This window comes from Schistocerca gregaria, chromosome 2, assembly GCF_023897955.1.
Source record: "Schistocerca gregaria isolate iqSchGreg1 chromosome 2, iqSchGreg1.2, whole genome shotgun sequence".
Taxonomy (NCBI): domain Eukaryota; kingdom Metazoa; phylum Arthropoda; class Insecta; order Orthoptera; family Acrididae; genus Schistocerca; species Schistocerca gregaria.
In genome coordinates, this window is record NC_064921.1 from 504,730,209 (window position 1) to 504,756,401 (window position 26,193).

The following is a 26,193-nucleotide window of genomic DNA, read 5'->3' on the forward strand; positions in this document are numbered from 1 at the left end:
AAAATTAAAGTAAATTATTCATTTCAATGATCTTCAGTTAAGAACAGTCAAATTATGTACAAGATTCAAAATTAAACTTCCACTATGTACAGACTTAAGACTTACATCTGCTTTCCATACATCCATCATTCACAAAGTAGGTAGTTACTTGGCTGTTACAACCAAGTATTGTCAAAAATTAAAGTATAATAAAGTTTCATTAGAATGGTCTACTGCATTTGTTGAGAAATTCATGGATGGAATAGAAGGAGTTGGCCACCGAAAATTCTTTTAAATTATGTTAAAATTGCGCTTTGTCTGAAACTAAACTCTTAACGGTTGCTGGTAACTTATTGAAAATATGCGTTGTTGAATACTGGACTCATTTCTGGGCAAGAGTAAGTGATTTTAAATCTTTATGTATATTGTTCTTATTCCTAGTATTGATACTGTGTGCTAAGCAGTTAGTTGGAAAAAAAGAGATGTGTTATTCACAACAAACTTCATTAAGGAATAAATATACTGAGAAGCTGTGGTTAGTATACCCAATTCTTTGAATAGGTTTCGACATGATTTTCTTGGATTTATACTACGTATTGCTCTTATTATACGCTTCTGCACTCTAAAAATCAAAAATGGCTCTGAGCACTATGGGACTTAACATCTATGGTCATCAGTCCCCTAGAACTTATAACTACTTAAACCTAACTAAGCTAAGGACATCACACAACACCCAGCCATCACGAGGCAGAGAAAATCCCTGACCCCGCCGGGAATCGAACCCGGGAACCCGGCGAGAACGCTAACGCACGACCACGAGATGCGGGCGACTCTAAAAATCTTTTCTCGGTTTGTGGAGTTAGGCTAAAATATGATACCATTTGACATAATGGAGTGAAAGTAAGCAAAATATGCCAGTTTTTTATATTTATATCTCCTGCGCCAGACATCATTCGCATTGCAAACACAGACTACTTTAGGCGCTTTAGCAGTTCGTTAGTATGTCGTTCCCAATTGAATTTATTATCAAGTTGTAATCCCAAGAATTTTATACTCTCAACTTCTCCTATTTCCATGTCATCATTTTTATACACACACTAGAAGGAAATCTCTTGGAAGTTCTGAACTGCACATAGTGGGTTCTTTTCAAAGTTTAATGACAGTGAATTGGCTATGAACCACTTATTAATGTCAGTACAATTTTGATTAGCTTCCCTTTCTATATTTGTATTTGATTTACTATTTATTGCAATGTTTGTATCATCTGAAAAGAAGACAAACTTGGCTTCTGGTAATGTAACAGATGACAGGTCATCAATATACACAAGAAAAAGCAGTGGACTTAGTATGGAACCTTGGGGAACACCACATGTAATTTCTTCCCAGTCACATGATATCTGTCAGCCTTCTGCTAAAGTGTTACTTAATGACACACTTTGTTTTCTATTAGTAAGATATGACTGAAACCAATTTGCAGCACTACCAGTGATGCCATAATATTTTAATTTACTTAAAAGAATGCTGTGATTCGCACACTCAAAAGAATTTGACTAGTCACAGAATATACCAGTTGCCTCTAATTTGTTGTCTTATGAATTTTTTCACTGTAAGTGCAAATAGCCTTCTCAATTTCATAACCCTGAAGTAGCTCAAACTGTGACTTTGACAGTATGTTATTTTCACTAAGGTGTTTAAGTAACGGTTGAACACAGCCTTTTCAAAGATTTTTGAAAAAGCTGGCAAAAGTGAGATCGGTCGGTAATATGACGGCATTTGTCCCCTTTCTTGTGGAGTGGTATAACTTCAGCATATTTAAGACAATTCGGGAATGATCCTGTGATACGTGATTGATTACAAAAATAAGATATGACTAAGCTCACATGTGAACTCATGAATGATCCGTTCTCATGGAGATTGCTGTAACGCCTTCGTCGTATCAGTACTCAGTATGTGCAGAGCATGGCGCGTAGATAAGTGAGTATAGCCACGGACTGCCCACGCACGTACGAGCCAACAGCGTGCCATCTGGTGGCTGAGTCGCACGTAAAGTCACAGCGAGACTCACTGGACTCAGCGAGCCCAACCCGCCCCGGCGGCCGCCCACACACATTCGAGTTAAGCCGAGCGTAAACGTGATAGCGTGTGCTGCCATGCCACGACGATGTCAAAGGGGCAAAATGAGCACGTAAATTCTAGAGCGACAGAACGTATTTTCATGTCGTGACACTTTGGCTCTAATAGGGCACGCTAGTAACACAGTGGGGGACACGTGTTGGAATCGCTTGACAAAAGCCGATCGTACTGTACAACCACTGAATTTGAGATCGGCAAAGGATAACCGCCATCGAGTCCACACAGCCGTAACGGAACAGCAGCCGAAAGGGACTCGCGAGACTGTCTCTTGTTTGTAGACCTACAGGCAGACCTCTTCATCCACTGTACCACCTCACTCAGCAAGGAATACACCTCGTTCTGTGCTTTACCTTTGTCTATCAACTCCTACGATACAATAAATAATCATTCTTTTCCAGCTTTTCAAGGACAGAAGCTAATTTTTACATCATTTGATCTTTTTACAAAGTGCCAGAATATAAAAGTATTTATTTAAACAATAAAATGCAAAATATAGAAGAATTTGCTGTTAGTACAGCTCACGATAGAATAATCTAAACCTTAGTCTTGATGAAGTCTTTTAATTCAGTTGCATTCGCAGTTAGAAACAGAGGTAAATTAAAAATGGATAGATTAGTTTCTTCTGCAAATTTACCTTCTCTGATGAATTCTGTAGCAGTTATCCGACTTAAAAGATTTCGCGTTTAAAGGACAGAACGATGTTATAAGAATAATATCTGGTGTCTGATGTTTGTAGTAGAACGTTATGAAAGGAACTATTTTGGTAGTGAGCTTGCCAGCTTTTTCACAGCACATGTAGTCTTTTACGTTCCTTGTCGACACCAGCATTTCTTTTCTCTCAAAACTTGGCACATAGTTCGTATAACAGTAATCTGTGCGAGGGTTGGAAGCGTGCAATTTTGATGTAGCCTATGTAGGAATTGACACATTTTCAGCTATCTGCCAGGGAGTATTATTTATCTTGTAGTTCTTATAGTGGAATCCAGGAGTACATTAAACAGCTTTATATTTGTCAGTTTCTTCAATACCAATGAATAGTTATCTTCGCAGGACTCGTAAACTAACGTATTAGGTAATAATGTATCTGCAGCAGACTAGGGCAGCCACAGCCTGGATATGCTGCCCTTTTGAAGGTAAGACTGCTTCAGCTGCCTTAGCGAAATATTGCTATGAACGCTCGATCATCCTATTCTCTTTTCTCGATTCGAACATAAGCTGATTTTCCTGAGCATGATGATGCAGCTAAAATGCTGAGAAACCGGTCGTGCCTATAAATAAAGCACTTACAGCTGAAGCTGCCTTATCTTCAAAATCATGTAATGTAATTAAAATCAGGAATATAAGACAATACTAATTCGCTACTTTAAGTCATTGTAGTGTATTAATCTTAAATAAAATCAACAACGTTCACTTTTCCCTACACACCGGATATTCGTCACCACGGCATGAGTGAAGCATGATTCACGCAATGTAAACAGAAATGCGAATCAAGATTATGGAAATGTTGCTTTACTGATAAGCTTCTCATTAGGAAATAAATCTAGTAAATCACAAAGAGTCGAACGTTTTGTCAGAGTGGTTTGTGAGTGCTACATTCTACATCGTCCGAACAATTTTTCTTAGCAAAAATGTAGGTACAAGGTGAAAATTATTTAACTACATGAAATAAAATCGTAATATCTTCTGAACGATTTGCGTGAGGACGTTCAAACTGCACAGTTGGCCTCGGGGCATGATGGGAATTAGTATGTCAACATGGTTTAGTTCAGCGATGAAGCCCACTTTCGTTTGAATGTGTTCATCAATAAGCAAAACTGGCTAATTTGGGTGACTAAGAATCCGCATTTCGCGATCGAGAAATCTCTTCACATTCAGCAGGTGACTGTGTAGTGTGCAATGTCTAGTCATGGAATAATCGATGCGGTATTGTTTGATGGTTCGGTGACTACCGAACGGTAGGTGAAAGTCCTGGAAGATGATTTCATCCCAAAAAGAAAAAGTGATCCTGAATTCGACAAGATGTGGTTCATCCAAGACGGATCTCGACCCCATCGAAGCGGGAGAGTATTTGATGTCCTGGAGGAGCAGTTTGGGGACCACATTCTCGCTCTGGGGTACCCAGAGGCCACTGACATCGGCCTCGGTTGGCCGCCATATTCTCCGGATCTGAACACACGTGACTCCTTTTTGTGGGGCCGTATTAAAGACAAAGTGCACGGTAGCAAACGCAAAACTATTGTTGGGCTGAAAACAGCCATTCATGAGGTCACCAGCGGCATCGATATGGGCAGGTCACGCAAAATTTCGCTATTCGTTTGCGCCATTCATGGCCAATGATATCAGGCATATCGAACATGTCATAACGAAAATCCGAATACCTGTAGTGCTGTAGTGACGTTTACATGTTGAATAAAGTGTGAGTACGCTGTAGTTTGTAAGTAATTTATGTTTTTGCATATAGTTCAGTAATTATCACCCTGTAAACAACATGTATTAAACAGCGTTTAATAAACTCTCATATCACGTACTCTTTTCGAATCACGAACCGTTTTTCATGAATTTCATAAGTTCAAACTGCTGAATCTGAGTGCTTCATATCCCATTTATACAGAGATGCAAGTGATACGTGGTATTAAAACTTCCTGGCAGATTAAAACTGTGTGCCGGACCGAAACTCAAACTCGGGACCTTTGCCTTTCGCGGGCAAGTGCTCTACCATCTGAGCTACCCAAGCACGACACAGTACCAGTCTTCATAGCTTCTATACTGCCAGTACCTCGTCTCCTACCTTCCAAACTTCAAAGTCGCTCTTCTGCGAAACTAGCAGAACTAGCACTCCTGGAAGAAAGGATACTGCGGAGACATGGCTTAGCAACAGCCTGGGGGATGTTCCCAGAATTAAATTTTCACTCTGCAGCGGAGTCTGCGCTGATATGAAGTTTTCCCGCGAAAGGCAAAGGGCCTGAGTTCGAGTGCATGTAAGCCGAACTACTACTTTTGGTGTCTCATTTCCTAACCTAGTTCGCTCAGCGTCGCCTGGATTAATTTATCTTTATCCTTTTACCATTGTATTGATTTTGCTGATTTTTATCTTTCATTCTGTTTTCAACACAGTATTCATTCCGTTCAACTGCTCTACCAAGTCCTTTGCCGTCTCTGACAAAATTACACTGCCGTCGGTGTATTACAAGGTTTATGTTTTATCTCCCTGAACTTTAATTCCCTTTCTAAATTGCCCTTGGTTTCCTTTCCTGCTTGCTCAGTGCACAGATCGAATAACAATCGAGTAAGCTACAACACTGTGTCACTCCCCTCTGAACCGGTGAACCACTGCTTCCCTTTCATGTCCTACAACCCTTGTAACTGCAGTATTATTTCTGTACAAGTTGGATGTAACATATCGTTAAATTTATTTGATTCCTGCTACCTTCAAAATTTCAAAGAATCTTTTCTAGTCAACGTTGTCAAAAGCTTTCTATAAGTATACTAACGATATGGGTGTAAGTGTAAGTTTGCGTTTATTCAAGTTTCTACTGTAAATCATAGGGGCAGTATTGCCTTGCATGTTTCTACGTTTCTCCGGAAACCAAACTGTTTTTCCCTTAGGTCATCTTCTACTAGTTTTTCTCTATTTTACTGCAAATAATTCGTGTCACTACTTTGCAGCCGGTTGGATTGGCCGAGTGGTTCTAGGCGCTTCAGTCTGGAACCGCGCGACCGCTACGGTCGCAGGTTCGAATCCTGCCTTGGGAGTGGATGTGTGTGATGTCCTTAGGTTAGTTAGGTTTAAGTAGGTCTACGTTCTAGGAGAGTGATGACCTCAGCTGTTAAGTCCCATAGTGCTCAGAGCCATTTGAACCATTTTGAACTACTTTGCAGCCATGATTTATTAAACTGATGGTTCGTGCAAGAGACCGACGAGAACTTCAGTCTCTGTTGATACATTCTGGACATGGAACAGCGGCTGGTCAAATATTTAACAATGAAATTCGTCAAACAGCCGTGCAATTGACAAGTTATTTTAATTTATTTCCGCTACCAGTTTCGGCAATTCATTATGCCATCTTCAGGCCCCATACGCGCCTCTAAAAAATAATGGATACTGTCATACTGGGGCCGTATGTTTCTGTACGTCGTGAATTCGTACTTCAAGTGCTTTCTTCGAAAACTTCACTGCAACTCAATTCAAGACGTGCAGTCAAGTATTCGAAGGAAACACTTTGAAGTACGAATTCACGACGTACAGAAACATACGCCCCCAGATGCCAATGTCGATTATTTTTGAGATGTGCATATGGGGCCTGAAGATGGGGAATGAATTACCAAAATTGGTAGCGGAAAGAAAATAAAATGAAATGATTTCTCAATTACACGGCTGTTTGACGAATTTCATTGTTAAATAGATGACAACTTCTGTGACAAGAGGACACAGAAAAAACGAGCGCAGTTACCGCTGTGCGTGGAGGGCGAGATAGTGGTGGCGACGTGGCGATGCCGTCCTTTGTTGCAGGGCGAGCCGCTGGGCACGGTGGTGCTGCAGGACGCCGACTCTCCGGCGGCCAACCGCTACCGCTGGCGCTTCCTCAACGACTCGCGCCGCCTGCTGGCCGCCAACTGCTCCTCCAGCGCCATCAACGGCACATTCGTCACGACGATCATCAGCTGCAGTACGTATCGCCGCCTTCCGCATTAACAGTAATATCCAGGGTGTTACAAAAAAGTACGGCCAAACTTTCAGTAAACACAACTCACACACAAATAAAGAAAAGATGTTATGTGGACACGTGTCCGGAAACGCTTAATTTCCATGTTAGAGCTCATTTTACTTTCGTCAGTATGTGCTGTACTTCCTCGATTCACCGCCAGTTGGCCCAATTGAAGGAAGGTAATGTTGACTTCGGTGCTTGTGTTGACATGCCACTCATTGCTCTACAGTACTAGCATCAAGCACATCAGTACGTAGCATCAAGAGGTTAAGTGTTCATCACGAACGTGGTTTTGCAGTCAGTGCAATGTTTACAAATGAGGAGTTGGCAGATGCCCATTTCATGTATGGGTTAGCACGGGGCAATAGCCGTGGCGCGGTACGTTTGTATCGAGACAGATTTCCAGAACGATTGGTGTCCCGACAGGAAGACGTTCGAAGCAATTGATCGGCGTCTTAGGGAGCACGGAACATTCAAGCCTATGACTCGCGACTGGGGAAGACCTATAATGACGAGGACACCTGCAATGGACGAGGCAATTGTTCGTGCAGTTGACGATAAGCCTAATGTCAGCGTCAGAGAAGTTGCTGCTGTAGAAGGTAACGTTGACCACGTCGCTGTATGGAGAGTGCTACGGGAGAACCTGTTGTTTCCGTGCCATGTACAGCGTGTGCAGGCACTATCAGCAGCCGATTGCCATCCACAGGCACACTTCTGCGAATGGTTCATCCAACAATGTGTCAATCCTCATTTCAGTGCAAATATTCTCTTTACAGATGAGGCTTCATTCCGACGTGATCAAATTGTAAATTTTCACAATCAACATGTGTGGGCTGACGAGAGTCCGCACGCAATTGTGCAATCACGTCATCAACACAGATTTTCTGTGAACGTTTGGGCAGGCATTGTTGGTGATTTCTTGATTGGTCCCCATGTTCTTCCACCTACTCTCAATGGAGCACGTTACAATGATTTCATATGGGATACTCTACCTGTGCTGCCAGAACATGTGCCTTTACAAGTACGATACAACATGTGGTTCATGCACGATGGAGCTCCTGCACATTTCAGTCGAAGTGTTCGTACGCTTCTCAACAACAGATTCGGTGACCGATGGATTGGCAGAGGCGGACCAATTCCATGGCCTCCACGCTCTCCTGACCTCTTGACTTTCATCTATGGGGGCGTTTGAAATCTCTTGTCTATGTAACCCCGGTACCAAATGTAGAGACTCTTCGTGCTCGTATTGTGGACGGCTGTGATACAATACGCCATTCTCCAGGGGTGCATCAGCGCATCCTGGATTCCATGCGACAGAGGGTGGATGCATGTATCCTCGCCAACGGAGGACATTTTGAACATTTCCTGTAACAAAGTGAAGTCACGCTGGTACGTTCTGTTGCTGTGTGTTTCCGTTCCATGATTAATGTGATTTGAAGAGAAGTAATAAAATGAGCTCTAACATGGAAAGTAAGCGTTCCCGGACACATGTCCATATAACACATTTTCTTCCTTTGTGTGTGAGGAATGTTTCCTGAAAGTTTGGCCGTACCTTTTTGTAACACCCTGTATACTAGTATTATGCCTAGTTTTTCACGACGACACTAGGTTTCAGGCAACTGCGCTACAGGCCACTGCGTATGCGCGCCGCGCGTTTGCACAACTCGTTGGTGAAACTAAAAACTTTCGGCGTGTCCCAATTTTGGTGACACTAGTTGCATGAGTTTTGAGTTTAGGTAGTTTCGTAGAGCGTAGACAAACTGAAATATGAAGTGGGGAACGGAGAATAATGTTCGCTTTTTGAATATATATGCTTTGTATACGTGTTAGTGGGGTTTCAGTGATGCTGATTACAAACATAAGCAACATACTGCTGCTTCTGAGACAGTCATGTGCGATCAGAAAACAGATGGTTTGGCAATATTTGAGCTGCAGGGCAAAATTTATTGTATTAGGAGCACATATACAACTGAATTAAGAAAAATAAAGGAAGTGTAATTCTAGGTGTGGAAATGCTCTCGTCTACAAGACTAAAATCACGTCGTTCGAGTTGGACGACGCTTTGTTAAGGGATATTGTTGACAGGAGGGAAGGCAACACAAATCATGAAGCTATTCTTTACTCAATATTCATCTATTTAAAACGTCGCAGCAGTGTTCCCCATTCACATATGTTAGAATTTTGATATACTGTCACTTTACAGATCTATCTTCAAGGGAGTAGTTTGCAAATCATTCGCTTCTTAATTCGGCCTGCTTCGAATAATTGTTGCTGTTAATGTTAATAATTATTACCGTTAATGTTAATAATCATTAGTGTTAATGAAAAAGCGTCATCACCAACTAAAACCGCATCTTCTAGCATGCCGAGTGTTCCCGGTTGTAATGCACGCAATGTAATATCTGATTTCAGTTCTGGAGACAGTGCTTCATGCATTACAGTATCTTTATTCCTTATCGCATAATTAACTCTGTTTAGAAGAAACGTGAACAGTTCTGGTGACGTTCTAAGATAATTAAATGAACTTCTTGGGTCTTCAATTATAAATTATTTCAGCAAGGATTCTGAGTAATCGACATGACGTCTTTTCTTCATCCAGTCACGAATGAAAACAAGTTTCTTATTTTTTTTCCTTATGCAGCGATTCCACACAACATGCTTTAACTCCATCACAATTTGTGCGACGTGCTGTTGCTAAAACTTTCATTTCAGACATGACTCAAGAGCCCACAAAACGACGAAACTGAAGTGTATACTGGTGTCGCCGTGCTACAGTCAAATATGAAACCGTTCGCTTTCAACTCATTCCACGCAACGAGTGGCGCAATCCAATGTCGTCGTGTAAACTAGGCTTTAATGTAACGTGACAAACGCACAGTAAAGAAACTCACTCTGTGGAACTATGCCGCAACATTATCAGAATCTCATAACTCAAAAGTTGTGCGAAGGTCTGTGCGTTATTATTCTTTCTTTACAGAAAGTAAAAGCAGACAAAGAAGACAAGAAAGCCAGTTTCTTTTTCAGATCCATTGATTGACACAACTGACTCAAAAATGGCGAGTCTTATCCTCACTGATGTCCTTGTTCATTAGCTGTGTTGCGTCATGAATACATGTGTTCATACTGATTTCAGAACGTTCCATTTATGTGTGCCCCGTTGTTCGTACACTGTTTGATCAGAAGTATCCGGACACCCGTGTTTAATGCGGACACACCAGTATAACACCAGTCGAGGAGTATTCTGTGGTCAGCGGAGAAGCAGTAGCAGGAAAATGGGTCGGTCAAGAGAGTTCCTCGACTTCTAACGTGAACTGGCCGTTGGATGTCACTTAACAAACCCATCAAGGACATTTCAGTCCTAAAGATACCCAAGACAACTGTTGAAGATGTGACTCTGAAGTGGAAACACGAACGAACAGCCACTTTTAAATGAAGAATCAAGTAGACCTCACGTCCTGACTAACAGAGAACATGAAGCACTGCGGCGGATGGAGACAAAAAAACGTAAAATCAGCTTATGTAATTACTCGTAAAGTATTTCCAACAGTTCAGTTAGCACTGTGCCTGTGCACAGGGAGTTAAAAAGACTGGATTACAGTGCTGGAGCAGCTGCTCATAGGCCACCCATATCTGTAGTCAAAGCTAGGCGACGCAGGAGATGATATTAAGAGAGACGCCACTGAGTGGTAGATGACTGTAAAAGAATTACTTGGAGTGATGAATCACGCTGCACCCTGTGGCAATCCGATGGAAGAGTTTGAGTTTGTCGAATCCCTGAAGAAACCTACCTGCCATCTTGTCTAGTGGCCAACGGCCTTGCCGCAGTGGTAAGACCGGTTCCCGTCAGATCACCGAAGTTAAGCGCTGTCGGGCTGGGCTAGCACTTGGATGGGTGACAATCCGGTCTGCCGAGCGCTGTTGGCAAGCGGGGTGCACTCAGCCCTTGTGAGGCAAACTGAGGAACTACTTGATTGAGATGTAGCGGCTCCGGTCTCGTACACTGACATACGGCCGGGTGAGCGGTGTGCTGACCACATGCTCCCTCCATATCCGCATCCAGTGACGCCTGTGGGTTGAGGATGACACGGCTGTCGGTCGGTACCGTTTGGCCTTCATCGTCTGTTCGGACGGAGTGTATCTTGTGTAATGCTAACAGTTAAGTAGGAGGAGGTACTGTTAAGGTATGGGCGTGTTTCCGCGATTGGGGTGTGGTCCCCACTGTTTAGTACAAGAAAACGCTAATTTCGGAAGGATATGAGCACGTTTTACAGCATTTTGTACAGCGCACAATTTAAAAAAAACACTTTGGAAACGAAGCTCCTTTTTGTCAGCATGACATTGCACCCTGTTATAGATAACATTAGTGAGCCAATGGTTCGTGGACAATAACATTCATGATATGAACAACTTTTGACCCAAGTGTCCAACATCATTCAGACAAAATAAATCTTGGGTGAACAGCCTGGTATGAGTGTGCACAGGGCACAGTATTTCGGCAATCGACCACGTTGCCATCATCAGGTGCGCTGATGTACTCACTGTCGGTGGGCCGGCGCTAGGTATATATAGGACAATCCCCCTCCCGCTCTCCCTCAGGCGCTTCCTGTGAGTCGGTGCGGTCCGCGCCCCGCGCGCTGTCCAGGTGCAGCGTCCGTTCCCCCGCCGTCTGGGCGCTGCGTCCTAGGTCTTCTCGTTCAGGAGGGTCTGCCGGCACCGCTCTCGTTATTGTTCCCTCCTCCCCCGAAGTCGGTACACTTCGGGAAATATCCTTTTTTTTCTTAATGCGGCTGTTCGCGGGTTCAGAGCCTTGCTAAGGATGTAACTGCTCTCACGAATTAGTTGCGGCTCCCTTATTCTGATCTCTTTGTCTTCTTCGATGACAGTCCCAAGTATTCGGAAGTCTGTGTCATAATCCATGCTGTGGAGATCCGACAGGCAATGCTCAGCGATTGTCGACTTACTGGACTGTTGCAGTCTACTGTGCCGTTGATGTTCTCCGCATCGGTCCTCAGTGGTACGAATGCTCTGGCCTATGTATATAATTCCGTATTGGCAAGGTATCTGACAAACCCCTGATTTACGTAGACCAAGGTTGTCCTTGACACTACCAAGAAGGCTCTTGGTTTTGCTTGGAGGACGGAGATGGTTTTCATTTGGTGTTTACGTTAAATGCGTCCAATTTTTCCGGATAAGCCCCCACAAAACGGAATAATAGACAAGGCCGCCTCCTCCTGAGGTTCATCCTCAGTTTCCATCGGTGCTTCAGGTGTGGGATGTAGAGCCTTCCGAATCTGCTCTTCCTTGTAACCGTTCCTTCGAGACACTGTCTTCAAATGGTCCAATTATTGTTGGAGATGTTCCCTGTTGGTGATGGTGTGAGCTCTGTGTACAAGAGTTTTGAGCAAGCCATTCTTTTGTGCCGGGTGGTGGCAGCTATCCACATGTAGGTGCAAATAGATGTGGCTCTTCTTCCTGTACACGCTGTGGCCGAAAAAGATCACACCGGAACCACGGAAAGCATCCCCACCTCCAGCGTACTTCACTGTTGGTACTACACATTACAGCAGGTAAGCTTCCCCAGGTATTCGCCAAACCCACACTTGTCCATCGGATTACCACAGGGTATAATATGGTTCATCACTCCAAATCAAACGTTTGAAGTCATCCACTATGCAATGGCTTCGTTATTTATGCTTACCTCAAGCGTCTCTTAGCGTTGACTGCACACATGCGTGGTTCATGGGGAACTGCTAGACCATTGTACCCCATAGTTTTTAATTCCCTGTGTACAGTCACTGTGCTAGCTGAACTGCTCGTAGCACTCCAGAATTCACCAATGATTCTTTCCGCTGATTTCATGCGATTTTTTTTACAGCCAGTTGCCGGTATGCTCCACGTTCTATGTCCGTCAGTACATGAGGTGGGCCTGATGTTAGTTTAGCTGTATTTGTTCCCTCACAATCACACTGCCAGCAGTCGACATGGGCAGTTTTAGAATGGATGAAATATTCTTGTAGAAATAATTCAAAAGCAAAGGTCGCTTAAATACTGATTACTGGAAAACCGGTTTCATCACACTGAAGGTACCATAATCAGATCTGTGAAGATTTAACATGACAGGTTTGAGGGAGAGGTTACATGAGTTACACTATAGACATTACTATTATTGCAGCACCACATGCCTGAATGTAGATTAACATTTATAAACCATTTGGATATAACGATACATGAGGCAGACCAGTTGATATAAAATTCATTGTCACAAAAAATAAAGGACAACTGCTCTCATGATCACCCTCTCCCATAAGATATGTAAAATGGCGGCCACAAGATAAAACTATTTGGTCCGCTGCTCGACTGACAACGGTCGGCATCACACGACCCTATTCCGCGCAGGTATACCTGTGAATACACTTACTGTACATACTAAACATAGCGCATAGTAACGGTAAATTATAATAGCAGGTTTGTAAGGCGCTAATATGGATAATGTCTTTGCTTCAGATGTTTTTAGCCTGTAATTAACGTACTTTATAGTATGTAGAGTATGCACAGTTTGTTTAGCATGTACAGTAAGTATATGCGAAAGTGTTCTTTGCATGGGCATTCTTTTAGCAGTAACAGTAAAGTGGTAAAGTAGTAGAAATGAGTGGTTATACCGTGGGACCGTGTGTGCACTCACTGCTGGCACAGCGCTATCTAGTGGCCGGTTGCGAACCACTACAATCGCAGCAGGTATACAGCGCGGAGTAGGGCAGTGTGATGCTGATCGTTGTTAGTCGAGCAGCGGTCATGTACCGAATAGTTTTATCTTGTGGATGCCGTTTTACATATCTGATGGAAAAGAATGACCACGAGAGAAGTGTTCTTTATTTTTTGTGACAATGCATTTTGTATCAGCTGGTCTGACTCATGTATCGTTATATCGAAATACACTCCTGGAAATTGAAATAAGAACACCGTGAATTCATTGTCCCAGGAAGGGGAAACTTTATTGACACATTCCTGGGGTCAGATACATCACATGATCACACTGACAGAACCACAGGCACATAGACACAGGCAACAGAGCATGCACAATGTCGGCACTAGTACAGTGTATATCCACCTTTCGCAGCAATGCAGGCTGCTATTCTCCCATGGAGACAATCGTAGAGATGCTGGATGTAGCCCTGTGGAACGGCTTGCCATGCCATTTCCACCTGGCGCCTCACTTGGACCAGCGTTCGTGCTGGACGTGCAGACCGCGTGAGACGACGCTTCATCCAGTCCCAAACATGCTCAATGGGGGACAGATCCGGAGATCTTGCTGGCCAGGGTAGTTGACTTACACCTTCTAGAGCACGTTGGGTGGCACGGGATACATGCGGACGTGCATTGTCCTGTTGGAACAGCAAGTTCCCTTGCCGGTCTAGGAATGGTAGAACGATGGGTTCGATGACGGTTTGGATGTACCGTGCACTATTCAGTGTCCCCTCGACGATCACCAGAGGTGTACGGCCTGTGTAGGAGATCGCTCCCCGCACCTTGATGCCGGGTGTTGGCCCTGTGTGCGTCGGTCGTATGCATTCCTGATTGTGGCGCTCACCTGCACGGCGCCAAACACGCATACGACCATCATTGGCACCAAGGCAGAAGCGACTCTCATCGCTGAAGACGACACGTCTCCATTCGTCCTTCCATTCACGCCTGTCGCGACACCACTGGAGGCGGGCTGCACGATATTGGGGCGTGAGCGGAAGACGGCCTAACGGTGTGCGGGACTGTAGCCCAGCTTCATGGAGACGGTTGCGAATGGTCCTCGCCGATACCCCAGGAGCAACAGTGTCCCTAATTTGCTGGGAAGTGGCGGTGCGGTCCCCTACGGCACTGCGTAGGATCCTACGGTCTTGGCGTGCATCCGTGCGTCGCTGCGGTCCGGTCCCAGGTCGACGGGCACGTGCACCTTCCGCCGACCACTGGCGACAACATCGATGTACTGTGGAGACCTCACGCCCCACGTGTTGAGCAATTCGGCGGTACGTCCACACGGCCTCACGCATGCCCACTATACGCCCTCGCTCAAAGTCCGTCAACTGCACATACGGTTCACGTCCACGCTGTCGCGGCATGCTACCAGTGTTAAAGACTGCGATGGAGCTCCGTATGCCACGGCAAACTGGCTGACACTGACAGCGGCGGTGCACAAATGCTGCGCAGCTAGCGCCATTCGACGGCCAACACCGCGGTTCCTGGTGTGTCCGCTATGCCGTGCGTGTGATCATTGCTTGTACAGCCCTCTCGCAGTGTCCGGAACAAGTATGGTGGGTCTGACACACCGGTGTCAATGTGTTCTTTTTTCCATTTCCAGGAGTGTAGTTTATAAATGTTAATCTACATTCAGGCGTGTGGTAGTGTACTTATAGTAATGTATATAGAGTAACTCACGTAAGCCCTCACTCAAACCTGTCATGTTATATCTTCACGGATCCGATGATGGCACCTGGGTTGAAACCGGTTATACAATAAACAGTATTTAAGCGATCTTGGCTTTTGAATTATTTCTACAACCGTGTGATCTGCCCACTACGCACTATGTCTTCACTGTGAAATATTCTCGCTGGATCTGTTACTCAGGTGGGTAGCGTACTTTCGGAGCCACTGAGCTCTTGAGACTGACAACTTCCCCCTGCTCCTTAATCTGACGGAACCACGTCTGATGGTTCCCTTTACGTGGGGGTGTCCGAATACTTTGATCGTGTAGTGTAAGCGCGTTTCAACGCAAGCAGGCCAAGTCTTTGACTGCCAGGCTTGGCCTGTGGCACGCCCTCTGCCTCCCCGCTCGTCTCACGGCTGTCTGCCGGCAGGTGTGTTCGCAGCGCGGGACGAGCAGCTGGCGGGCGACGACTACCGGACCGTGCTGCGGTTGCAGGACGCCGCGAACCCGCATGTTTACGTGAGTACCGCCATGCCGCTGCCCAGCAGCCATGCACACGCTCTTCCATTAGTCACACTGTGTCACACTCACCATCCTTTTAATGCACTGATCTCCAAGAGCTAAGCATAGGCGGGAAACAGCAGGAGAAGAGGAGAGCTGTACCTGTAAATGATACTCGAGTTTTTCTCACAAACAAGAACTGTGCCATCAATACAGAAACGCAAACTGTAATGTCAGTAATGTTTACTGAACACGTTACTGTGAACAGGACAGTAAATGAAATATACACTACTGGCCATTACAATTGCTACACCACGAAGATGACGTGCTACAGACGCGAATATAACCGACAGGAAGAAGATACTGTGATATGCAAATGACTAGCTTTTCAGAGAATTCACACAAGGTTGGCGCCGGTGGCGACACCTACAACGTGCTGACATAAGGAACGTGTCCAACCGATTTCTCAAACACAAACAGCAGTTGACCGGCGTTGCCTGGTGAAGCGTTGTGATGCCTCCTGTAAGGAGGAGAAATGCGTACCATCGCGTTTCCGACTTTGATAAAGGTCGGATTGTAGCCTATCGCGATTTCGGTTTATCGTATCGCGACATTGCTGCTCGCGTTGGTCGAGATCCAACGACTGTTAGCAGAATATGGAATCGTTGGGTTCAGGAAGGTACTACGGAACGCCGTGCTCGATCCCAACGGCCTCGTATCACTAGCAGTCGGGATGAGAGGCATCTTATCCGCATGGCAGCCACGTCTCGAACCCTGAGTCAACAGATGGGGACGCTTCCAAGATAACCATTTGCAAGAACAGTTCGACGAAGTTTGCAGCAGCATGGACTATCAGCTCGGAGACCGTGTCTGCGGTTACCGTTGACGCTGCATCACGGACAGGAGCGCCTGCGACGGTGTACTCAACGGCGAACCTGGCTGCACGAATGGCAAAACGTCATTTTTTTCGGATGAATCCAGCTTCTGTTTACAGGATCATGATGGTCGCATCCGTGTTTGGCTTCATCGCGGTGAACGCACATTGGAAACGTGTATTCGTCATCGCCATACTGGCGTATCACCCGGAGTGATGGTATGGGGTGTCCTTGGTTACACGTCTCGGTGACCTCTTCTTCACATTGAGGGCACTTTGAACAGTGGACGTTCTATTTCAGATGTGTTACGACCCGTGGCTCTACCCTTCATTCGATCCCTGCGAAACCCTACATTTCAGCAGGGTAATGCACGACCGCTTGTTGCAGGTCCTGTACGGGCCTTTCTGGATACAGAAAATGTTCGATTGCTGCCCTGGCCAGCACATTCTCCTGATCTCTCACCCATTGGACACGTCTGGTCAATGGTGGCCGAGCAACACAATACGCCAGTAACTACTCTTGGTGAATTGTGGCATCGTGTTGAAGCTGCATGGGCAGCTGTACGTGTACACGCCATCCAAGGTCTGTTTGACTCAATGTCCAGCCGTATCAAGGGCGTTATTACGGCCAGAGGTGGTTGTTCTGGGTACTGATTTCTCAGGATTTATCGATCCAAATTGGGTGAAAATGTAATCACATGTCAGTTCTAGTATAATATATTTGTCCAGTGAATACCGGTTTATGATCCGCATTTGTTCTTGGTGTAGCAATTTTAATGGCCAGTAATGTATATCTGGTTTCTGTCTCTTTCGAACATGTCCGAAAGAACGGTCACCATTTTGACCCTGCAGTAGACACAAAGGAAATAAAGACATTAGCTGCAAGTTGAAAATTTGTGCTAGACTGGGATGCGAAATGGGTATAATGGTTAGCAGGCAGATGCGCTGATCACTACGCCACATGGTCAGAGTGGGTTGCTGCAATCATTCGAATGTCCGAAAAAACACACAGTATGTTTATAATTAAGGTGATGACGGTTAACGATCCCTTCAGTGCAGATGCACAACAAGCTCGAACTCTCACGATAATCGGTGAGATGCCGCTAGTAATGAGGCTAATGACCAGGGCCACTACATCAGTAGTGTGTTGTGTAAGTTGAGAATCCTGGTCTGATGGGGTGCGTGCTAGAGTAGTGCGTGCGTTTGTAGTGACCCCTGTGTCTGGACAGCATTGTGCTCGGCGCATGTGCCTAGTATGCAGAAGATCTGAGTTCGACTCCGGTCTGACACATATTTTCAACTCGCCCCGTTGATATAAATCAACAATCATTGGCAGCTAATATCTATAATTCCTTCATGTCTTGAGTTATATTTATTTTATTTTTGTTTATCAAGTTCCGTGGGACCGTGTGTCCCAGTGCTACTGCATACATTAAAAAAGTTCCAAGAGGGGATGTAGTTTCATCGTGAAATATGCGTGTGAGTGTCACGGATGTAACAAACGAGCTGCCGTGGCAATCTTTAAAACATAGATGTTCTCCGCTGTGACAGGATCTTTCCACAAGATCTGAACCATTAATTTTCTCCTCCGAAATAGTACACACGAATAAAATACAATACAGAGGAAAGTTGTCACTAGTGTACAGGAGAGAAGGGATGTGCAGCAAGGAAACCTTGCAACTCCGATTTCTTCCAGACCTGGGGGTTTTCAAAGGTATTTTTCAGTTCTGCTGGAAGCGTGCAGAAAATGAAACGTAGAGAATAGTACTAACTTTAGGAACTGATATGTGAGTGGTATCAGTTTTACGTCTAGTGCTCACTGAATGAATATTGCAATTTTTCAAATTGATTCAGTATTGTCAACACTATGTCCCGTGACAGAGTACAAATGGTTCAAATGGCTCTGAGCACTATGGGGCTTAACTGCTGTGGTCATCAGTCCCCTAGAATTTAGAGCTACTTAAACCTAACTAACCTAAGGACAACACACAACACCCAGCCATCACGAGGCAGAGAGAGTCCCTGACCCCGCCGGACAGACTACATATAGATGGATGGGGAAGGCAGACTTCCGAAGCACATGAAGAACGACCGACATGAAGTTTGTGAACTGACGCCGCGGATCAGCCTGAGCACCCTTTTGTGGGCCAACAGTATCCGTGATTGAAACGTGTCCACCGGCCGTGATCCCTGGAGTTATCACTTCTTATATTCTGTTTTCCGCAGTAACTTGCGCGCCAATCATGTGTGACTTACATAGTTTATCGCTTCCTGTGTGTTCTGATAGTTTTTGAACATAGTTTTTTGTATGTGCGGTTTTTTCCAGGTATAGCGGATGCAGGGGCTAGTTGGCATAGAGTTTAACTTTTGATTTTCCTATGTTTTTGTGAAATACTTGGACAGAATCTGGTGATTGCTTCTGATTGTTTAACTTTTTGACTACAAAATCATGTTGCTTCCATTAAATAAATACGTATTTAGATAACCACGAGCCGCGCGGAGTGGCCGCGCGGTTTGAGGCGCCATGTCACGGACTGCGTGGCCCCTCCCTCCGGAGAATCGAGTTCTCCGTCGGCCATGGGTGTGTGTGTTGTTCTTAGCATTAGTTAGTTTAAGTAGTGTGGATACCTCTGCAGTTTGGTCCCTTAAGGATTCACACACATTTGAACATTTTTTAGATAACCACGAAAAACACTTTTCGTGGAAGCTTGCAACTTAGCCAGCTAAACGAAGGTGAATGGTTGGCAGCGATACCAATAGGAGTGAGTTAGCATAAACTGATGTGGATTGGGATATTTAGGTAGAACACGGGTATTTTTGAGAAAAAAATTATTTTATCAGAACATTGGGTAACTTCTTTCTGAAAGAATAAATTCCTAAGAAATAACATTTGAACAAAAGTAATTTCTGTCTAAATTTGTATATAAAAATATGAACTAAAAAGCATGAACAGGCAGTGAATTCTTCAAGAAAATATAATTTCTGCTTATTATTATAGTTACCTGTACTTTTTGAAATAAAATTAGTTCAATATTTTAAATCAACCACGAATTTTGGAGTTGAGCACTCGTTCATTCGAACTACTGGATTCAATTTTCGACATTTTTACTTTGGTTCCACTAAACTGAAACATCCTCATGTGGCCATTTCAAGTTTTTTCCATTTTCACCCGTGGCAGTCGCGCGAATCTCTTTACCATCGGTGTCGAAATCATCGCAGGGTTCCGGCGGTCACTGTAGTTAAAAAAATCATTGAAATGTATTCAGGGCGATCAGAAGGCCCTTGAGATTGTGCGGTATTCGTTGTTCGTCTTGTTAGATGTGACCTGTTGCTATTTTTGCAGGTTTTACAAGGTTCGTGGCAACTGTCGCATAAGAACCTTCACAGTCGTCTTAGGAGGAGGTTGAGGGTGAAAGCTCTTCACCACGGAGAGGTTCTTCAGTCTCTGAACTATTGTTAAGGAAGGCTCAGCTGTCGTCATTTTTGACATATTTAATGTCCCACACCCTGTCATCTGAATCAGTAAAAGAAAATTCAATCTGTCCTGTCTCTGTGAAGTTTATTCTTCTTCAAATTGTCAACCTTAGCCCTGACTACAATTTCTTCTTGACTCTTAAAGGTGCGGTTCCGTCTTTGATGGGACTCTGTGCATGGTAGTAGATATGTCATCGGATCCCAAACCGAACTAAGCCTTGTAGCCCCCTCCCCCCCCCCCCCCTTCCACAAGGGATGGAAAAACTAAATCTATAGCTGCCATACAATAACATACATCAGAAACGAAAAGTTATCACACAAGCATGCAACCACAGTTAATCACTCTTTCGCAAGCCGCCATCAGGACCGCCTCAATTCAATCTACAGGTTCACCAGAAAAAAAAAGAAAAAAGTGAAAAGAACAAAAAATTTACAGAAGAGTCAGAAAAAAACGAAACAGGAGTCCTAAGCGAACTGAATATACGACAGGTCGTACAGCTATACATACACTCCCCACTATCATGAGGATAGCGCTCTAGCTCCTCTGTGACAGGAAATAGAAACTGCGTTCCAATTAGCGTTGTAAAGCAAACAGTGCAGTGACTGAACGTACTTCTGCTGTCGTTTTTGTTTTTCCTGCCACTGGTTTGTGACACTAATAATTATTATTATTCATGTACGGGGCCCTTTTTAATTTCATCACGCAAATCTTAATTCACTTATACAGTGAAGAGCCAAATAAACTGGTATAGGCATCGTATGCAAATACAGAGATATATAAATAGGCAGAATGGAGCGCTGCGGTCGGCAACGCCTATATAAGACAACAAGTGTCTGGTGCAATTGATAGGTCGGTTACTGTTGCTACAATGGTAGGTTATCAAGATCTGAGTGAGTCTGAACGTGGTGTAATAGCCGGCGCACTAGCAATGGGACTCAGCATCTCCGAGGTAGCGATGAAGTGGGAATGTTCCCATACGATGATTTCACGAGTTTAACGTGAACATTATGGATCCGGTGAAACATCAAATCGCCGACATCGCTGCGGCCGGAAAAAGATCGTGCAAGAAAGGGACGGACCAACGACGACTGAAGAGAATCGTTCAACCTGACAGAAGTGCAACCCTTCCGAAAATTGCTGGAGATTTTAATTTTGGGCCACCAGAAAGAGTCAGTGTGCGAACCATTCTACGAAACAACATCAATATGGGCTTTCGGAGGCGAAGGCCCACTCGCGTACCCTTGATGACTACACGACACAAAGTTTTATGCCTCCCCTGGGCCCTTCAACACTGAAATTGAACCGCTGATGACTGGAAACATGTTGCCTGGTCTGACGAGTCCCGTTTCAAATTGTATCGGGTGGATGGACGTGTATGGAGACAATCGTATGAACCTCTAGACCCTGTTCAAGCTGGTGGAGGCTCTGTAATGGTGCACGCCGTGTGCAGTTGGAGTGATATGGGCTCCTGATACGTCTAGACATGACTGTGACAGGTAACCCGCACGTAAGCATCGTGTGCGATCACCTGCATCCACTCCTGTCGGTTGAACATTCCGATGGATTTGGGCAATTCCAGCAAGGCAATGCGACACTCCGCATTCGTTGTGTCAGTTCCCTCCACCACTGCTTTAGACATAATTCGAGTCCATTCCACGTCGTGTTGCGGAACTTTTGCGTGATCGCGGGAGCCGTACACGATATAAGGCGTGTGTACCAGTTTATTTGGCTCTTCAGTGTGTGAGTAATGGAGATGTCTCTATCTGGCGGAAAGTACAGCCGGTATCGGACAGCAAGCCGACAAATCACGTGAAGGCATGACGAAGGCAACTTGCCTTCACCCTTTTTTCCGGATATGTTTTGCCATCATTAGTAATCATTTAAATGGCTTCACTTCCCAGGATTCGCTACTATCGTCATTTGTTGCAATCATTTATTGTGACTGCACATAGCCTCCTAAAAATATGTTACAGTAGGAGACAAGCCTTCGCGTTCGTGTCGGAGACAGTGGAGAATATTCTTATAGAAGCGTTTACGTAATGTACATCATCTTGCACGTGATACTTCCAAGAAACCATTCATCTGCTCTCAATCATAAGAATTTAAAGTGGTTAATTTCACTTTCTGTTTTTGACCATGTTAGGAAAGAAAAATTCCAGATACCGACCCATCCTAAAGCACTCGTATTAGAACGCGGTGTAGGCTCCATGGGTGGCAATGATGTACTATGGCATGCAGCCAGTAATACAGTGCGTGAACACTGTATTGGGATGCGTTACTCACCACTTGCTTGATCGGTTGGGCAACAGTTGTATGCGGGAGAGTCACATGAATCACTTGTAACCCGTCATTTCGCACTCGTGCTGGTCTGGACACACGTTTGACTACAGTGCTGACTAAAGAAGCTGATGCACGTCTTGCAGAGTACTTTTAATTTCACAGACAATGTATTTGGAATATATTGTTGGACCTTCAGGCACAGAATTTTATGGTGACAAAATTTTTATATATTTTTAGAGCTGTTTACACAACATGTCGACGTTAAGTCATACTTCGTCGGTGGTAAACCATCTTGTACTTTGAAACAGAAGAAGGCCTTTTACCACGGAACATGTGCTGCTTGCAAATGAAGTGAGTTCATCTAATATCTTATCAGTTTTAACTGTCTTGGAAATGAAAATCTATGTTAGTCTTCTGTAGCTTCTGTTTCAAAAAGTATTTAACTTCTAACTGGATTTTGACAATACTTCCATATTTATTTCCTTTCACTTACTGATTACTGATGTGTAGTAGAATAAATATGTAACAGATAGACGTTTAAATACAGTACTGAGAAGATTTTGTCGACTGGAACACTTTAGAAACTGTCTGTAGGAAGCACAAGTGCTTGTTCCACACGTTTGCGCCACAATGAGCCTTACGGCCACGCGCATTCCTTGTTAAAAGGCAGACGCCGAAGGCGCTCTGATGGCTACGCAACTACACCATCTACTGGTGGATGACATGGAAGGCATTATAAGAACATCCACTATCCTCCAGGTGGAATCTGCTGTCATCAGATCAAAATCTGCATTTTATTTGCAAGAATTTTAAATTTTTCGTGGTCTGTACAGAAAGGCAATCTCGCATAACACAGTTGAAAATAAAAGATGAGTTACATGAGCATGTCAACAATTCAAATCTATAAAGGCCCACGTTTTCATACTTCCTGGTGATGTCCAGATAAAACCCATGGTAATGCCTGCAACTGGCTGCTGCCGACCATAGATGGTACAGCCCTGCGTTGTAGTGGCTGGCTTGGTATGCGGTGCTGTCGATTCGAATTCTCTACCTGTGGCAGCGGGAATCAATCGTATGCCGTCATCTATAGAAGAACGTACTGTCAGTGGGTTCAGGAGGGTAATACGGAACGCCTTACTGGATCCCAACGGCCTCGTATCACTATCAGTCGAGATGACAGGCGTCTTATCCGCATGGCTGTAACGGATCGTGCAGCCACGTCTCGATCCCTGAGGCAACAGATGGGGACGTTTGCAAGACAACAACCATCGGCATGAACAATTCGACGACGCTTGCAGCAGCATGGACTATCAGCTCGGAAACCATGGCTGCGGCTACCCTTGACGCTGCATCACAGACAGAAGCGCCTGCGATGATGTACTCAAAGACGAACCTGGGTGCACGAATGGCAAAACGTCATTTTTTCGGATGAAATCAGGTTCTGTTTACAGCATCATGATGGTCGTATCCGTGTTTGGCAACATCGCGGAAACGCACATTGGATGCGTGTATTCGTCATCGCCGTACTAGCTTACCACCCGGCTTGATGGTATGGGGTGCCATTGGTTACACGTCTCGGTCACCTCTTGTTCGCACTGACGGCACTTTGAACAGTGGACGTTACATTTCAGATGTGTTACGACCCGTGGCTCTACCCTTCATTCGATCCCTGCGAAACCCTACATTTCAGCAGGATAATGCACGACCGCATGTTGCAGGCCCTGTACCGGCTTTTCTGTGTACAGAAAATGTTCGACTGCTGTCCTGGCCAGCACATTCTCCAGATCTCTCACCAATTGAAAACGTGTGGCCAATGGTGGCCGAGCAACTGGCTCGTCAGAGTACGCCAGTCACTACTCTTGATGAACTGTGGTATCGTGTTGAAGCAGCATGGGGCAGCTGTACCTCTACATGCCATCAAAGCTCTGTTTGACTCAATGCCCAGGCGTATCAAGGCCGTTATTACGGCCAGAGGTGGTTGTTCTGGGTACTGATTTCTCAGGATCTATGCACCCAAACTGCATGGAAATGTAATCACATGTCAGTCCTAGTATAATATATTTGGCCAATGAATACCCGTTTATCATCTGCATTTCTTCTTGGTGTAGCAATTTTAATGGCCAGTAGTGTACAGCAAAACAAGTTTTACATTTGCGTCCTAAAATATAACAAAGTTTTTGTGATCACATAGTTTTACACACTTTTACATTTATTTATGCTCTATACGATGTATTTACTTCGTGAAAATATCTTCTTTACGTGTTATAAGACACAGATCTGGATTTCTTTCACGAGCCACGCTGACCAATGAACTGAACTAAATGTAATATGATGGATACATCTGTTTATACTGGCTGCTAATTTGATGTGCTAAAGAATGTGCACACATAGGGCACACTTCTGGAATTAATGGAGAGATACTGCTTCGTATTACAGATAATGTTTATGGTTATATATTTAATTATTTAGGCTTGAAAGATGCTAGTAATGCCCAATGAAGAATTTTCTCTCTGACAGTTAATTATTAATTATATCATTTCAAATTGTAGGTGTTGTACGGAAGCTTGAAGCCACATTTGTTCTGTAATTTTATTCAGTCATTAACGATACAGTCAGGTTTGCTGTGAATGTGGCTGTTTATTTCCAATTCGCCCTACAACCTTATCTCTACTTCTTTTCTAGCAAAATGTAGTAGCTAAAAGTTTTCAAGGATGCTTATCCCTGTGTTTCCATGTTGGTCAAAGTGAGCAGCGAATGTTGACTGATTTAGGTTGTTGGGTCTGAGAATATCGATGTGTTCACGGTATCAAACGTCGAAACTCGTCAACTTGGCCAATGTAAAATCTGGGGCAAACAGAAAAAAAAAATGTTTATAAATGACAGACCTGAGGTGTACTTTATTTTTTTAAATTTAAGTTGTGAACAATTTCGTCTTTCATTTTATTGTTTGAGGAAAAACTAATTTTAATGTTTCTGGCAAGGAACAAGTTTGAGATCTGTTATGACAATTCACCAAAAAAGACACATTTCACCGAAGTCTCAGGAGCTATTTGTGTTGAACTGCTTTGTGATTTGGAATTAGAGTTATCTTTGTTACTGTATTTGTTTTTAATGTATTGTGAAGTTGAGTGATGCTGTGAGAGCTGTAACCATTATTGAGGGCTGTTTTTAGCTCTTGTAGTTTATCTTCAAAGTCCAAAGGGATTTTTCTCATTCTGTTGCGCTTTGCCCTATCATATTCCGTTTCGTGTTACTTGGGGTGGCAGGATGAGCTGTCGGTTGTGACATCCATTGTGGTGTATTTACTGTATATTTTACATTTATACTTACCACTGTATTTACTGATTTTTATACCCAAGAATTTTTTGACATTATCCGTTTAATTTTCAACAGTAAATTTTTAGTTTTGGTAGAGTTTATTAAGCTCTGTTGCAAAGTGATCAATTTCTACTGTTCCATCAAATAAGATAAGTGTGTCTGGGTTTATAATATGTGATTTTTGTTTACCTCTTTCTTCATTGTCATATTGATATCGAAAAAGGATGTTTCTAAATGATTTGCGTAAATTAATTAGAGAAGTGTGCCATATCTGTACACATATCACGTGCTTTGTACAACAAGTCAGGTCTATGTAAACAAATGTATTCGTCATCTTCTATTTAGCTCAGATCATAGATCAGCATGGATTGTAAAAGAAAATCAAACCTCTGTTTCATAATACGAGCGTATAAAGGAGAAGTTTTCATGAAGTAAGTACAAGTTTTAGAGCATATGCAGTGATAAGCCAAAATTATGATCACTGCCCCTTGCCACGTTGGATGCCTCCTGG

General features: G+C 44.0%; 1 protein-coding gene and 1 pseudogene across 1 annotated transcript in view; both read left to right on the forward strand.

The window, feature by feature from the left end:
• The window catches only part of LOC126328891 (uncharacterized), a 389,478-nt gene that overhangs the window by 230,195 nt on the left and 133,090 nt on the right, over positions 1–26,193 (forward strand). Inside the window, exons 6-7 of the mRNA XM_049996076.1 lie at positions 6,623–6,779; positions 15,665–15,753. Coding sequence (XP_049852033.1) covers positions 6,623–6,779; positions 15,665–15,753 — 246 coding nt within the window. The remainder of the gene's footprint in view (positions 1–6,622; positions 6,780–15,664; positions 15,754–26,193) is intronic.
• Positions 10,625–10,742, forward strand: LOC126337359 (5S ribosomal RNA; annotated as a pseudogene).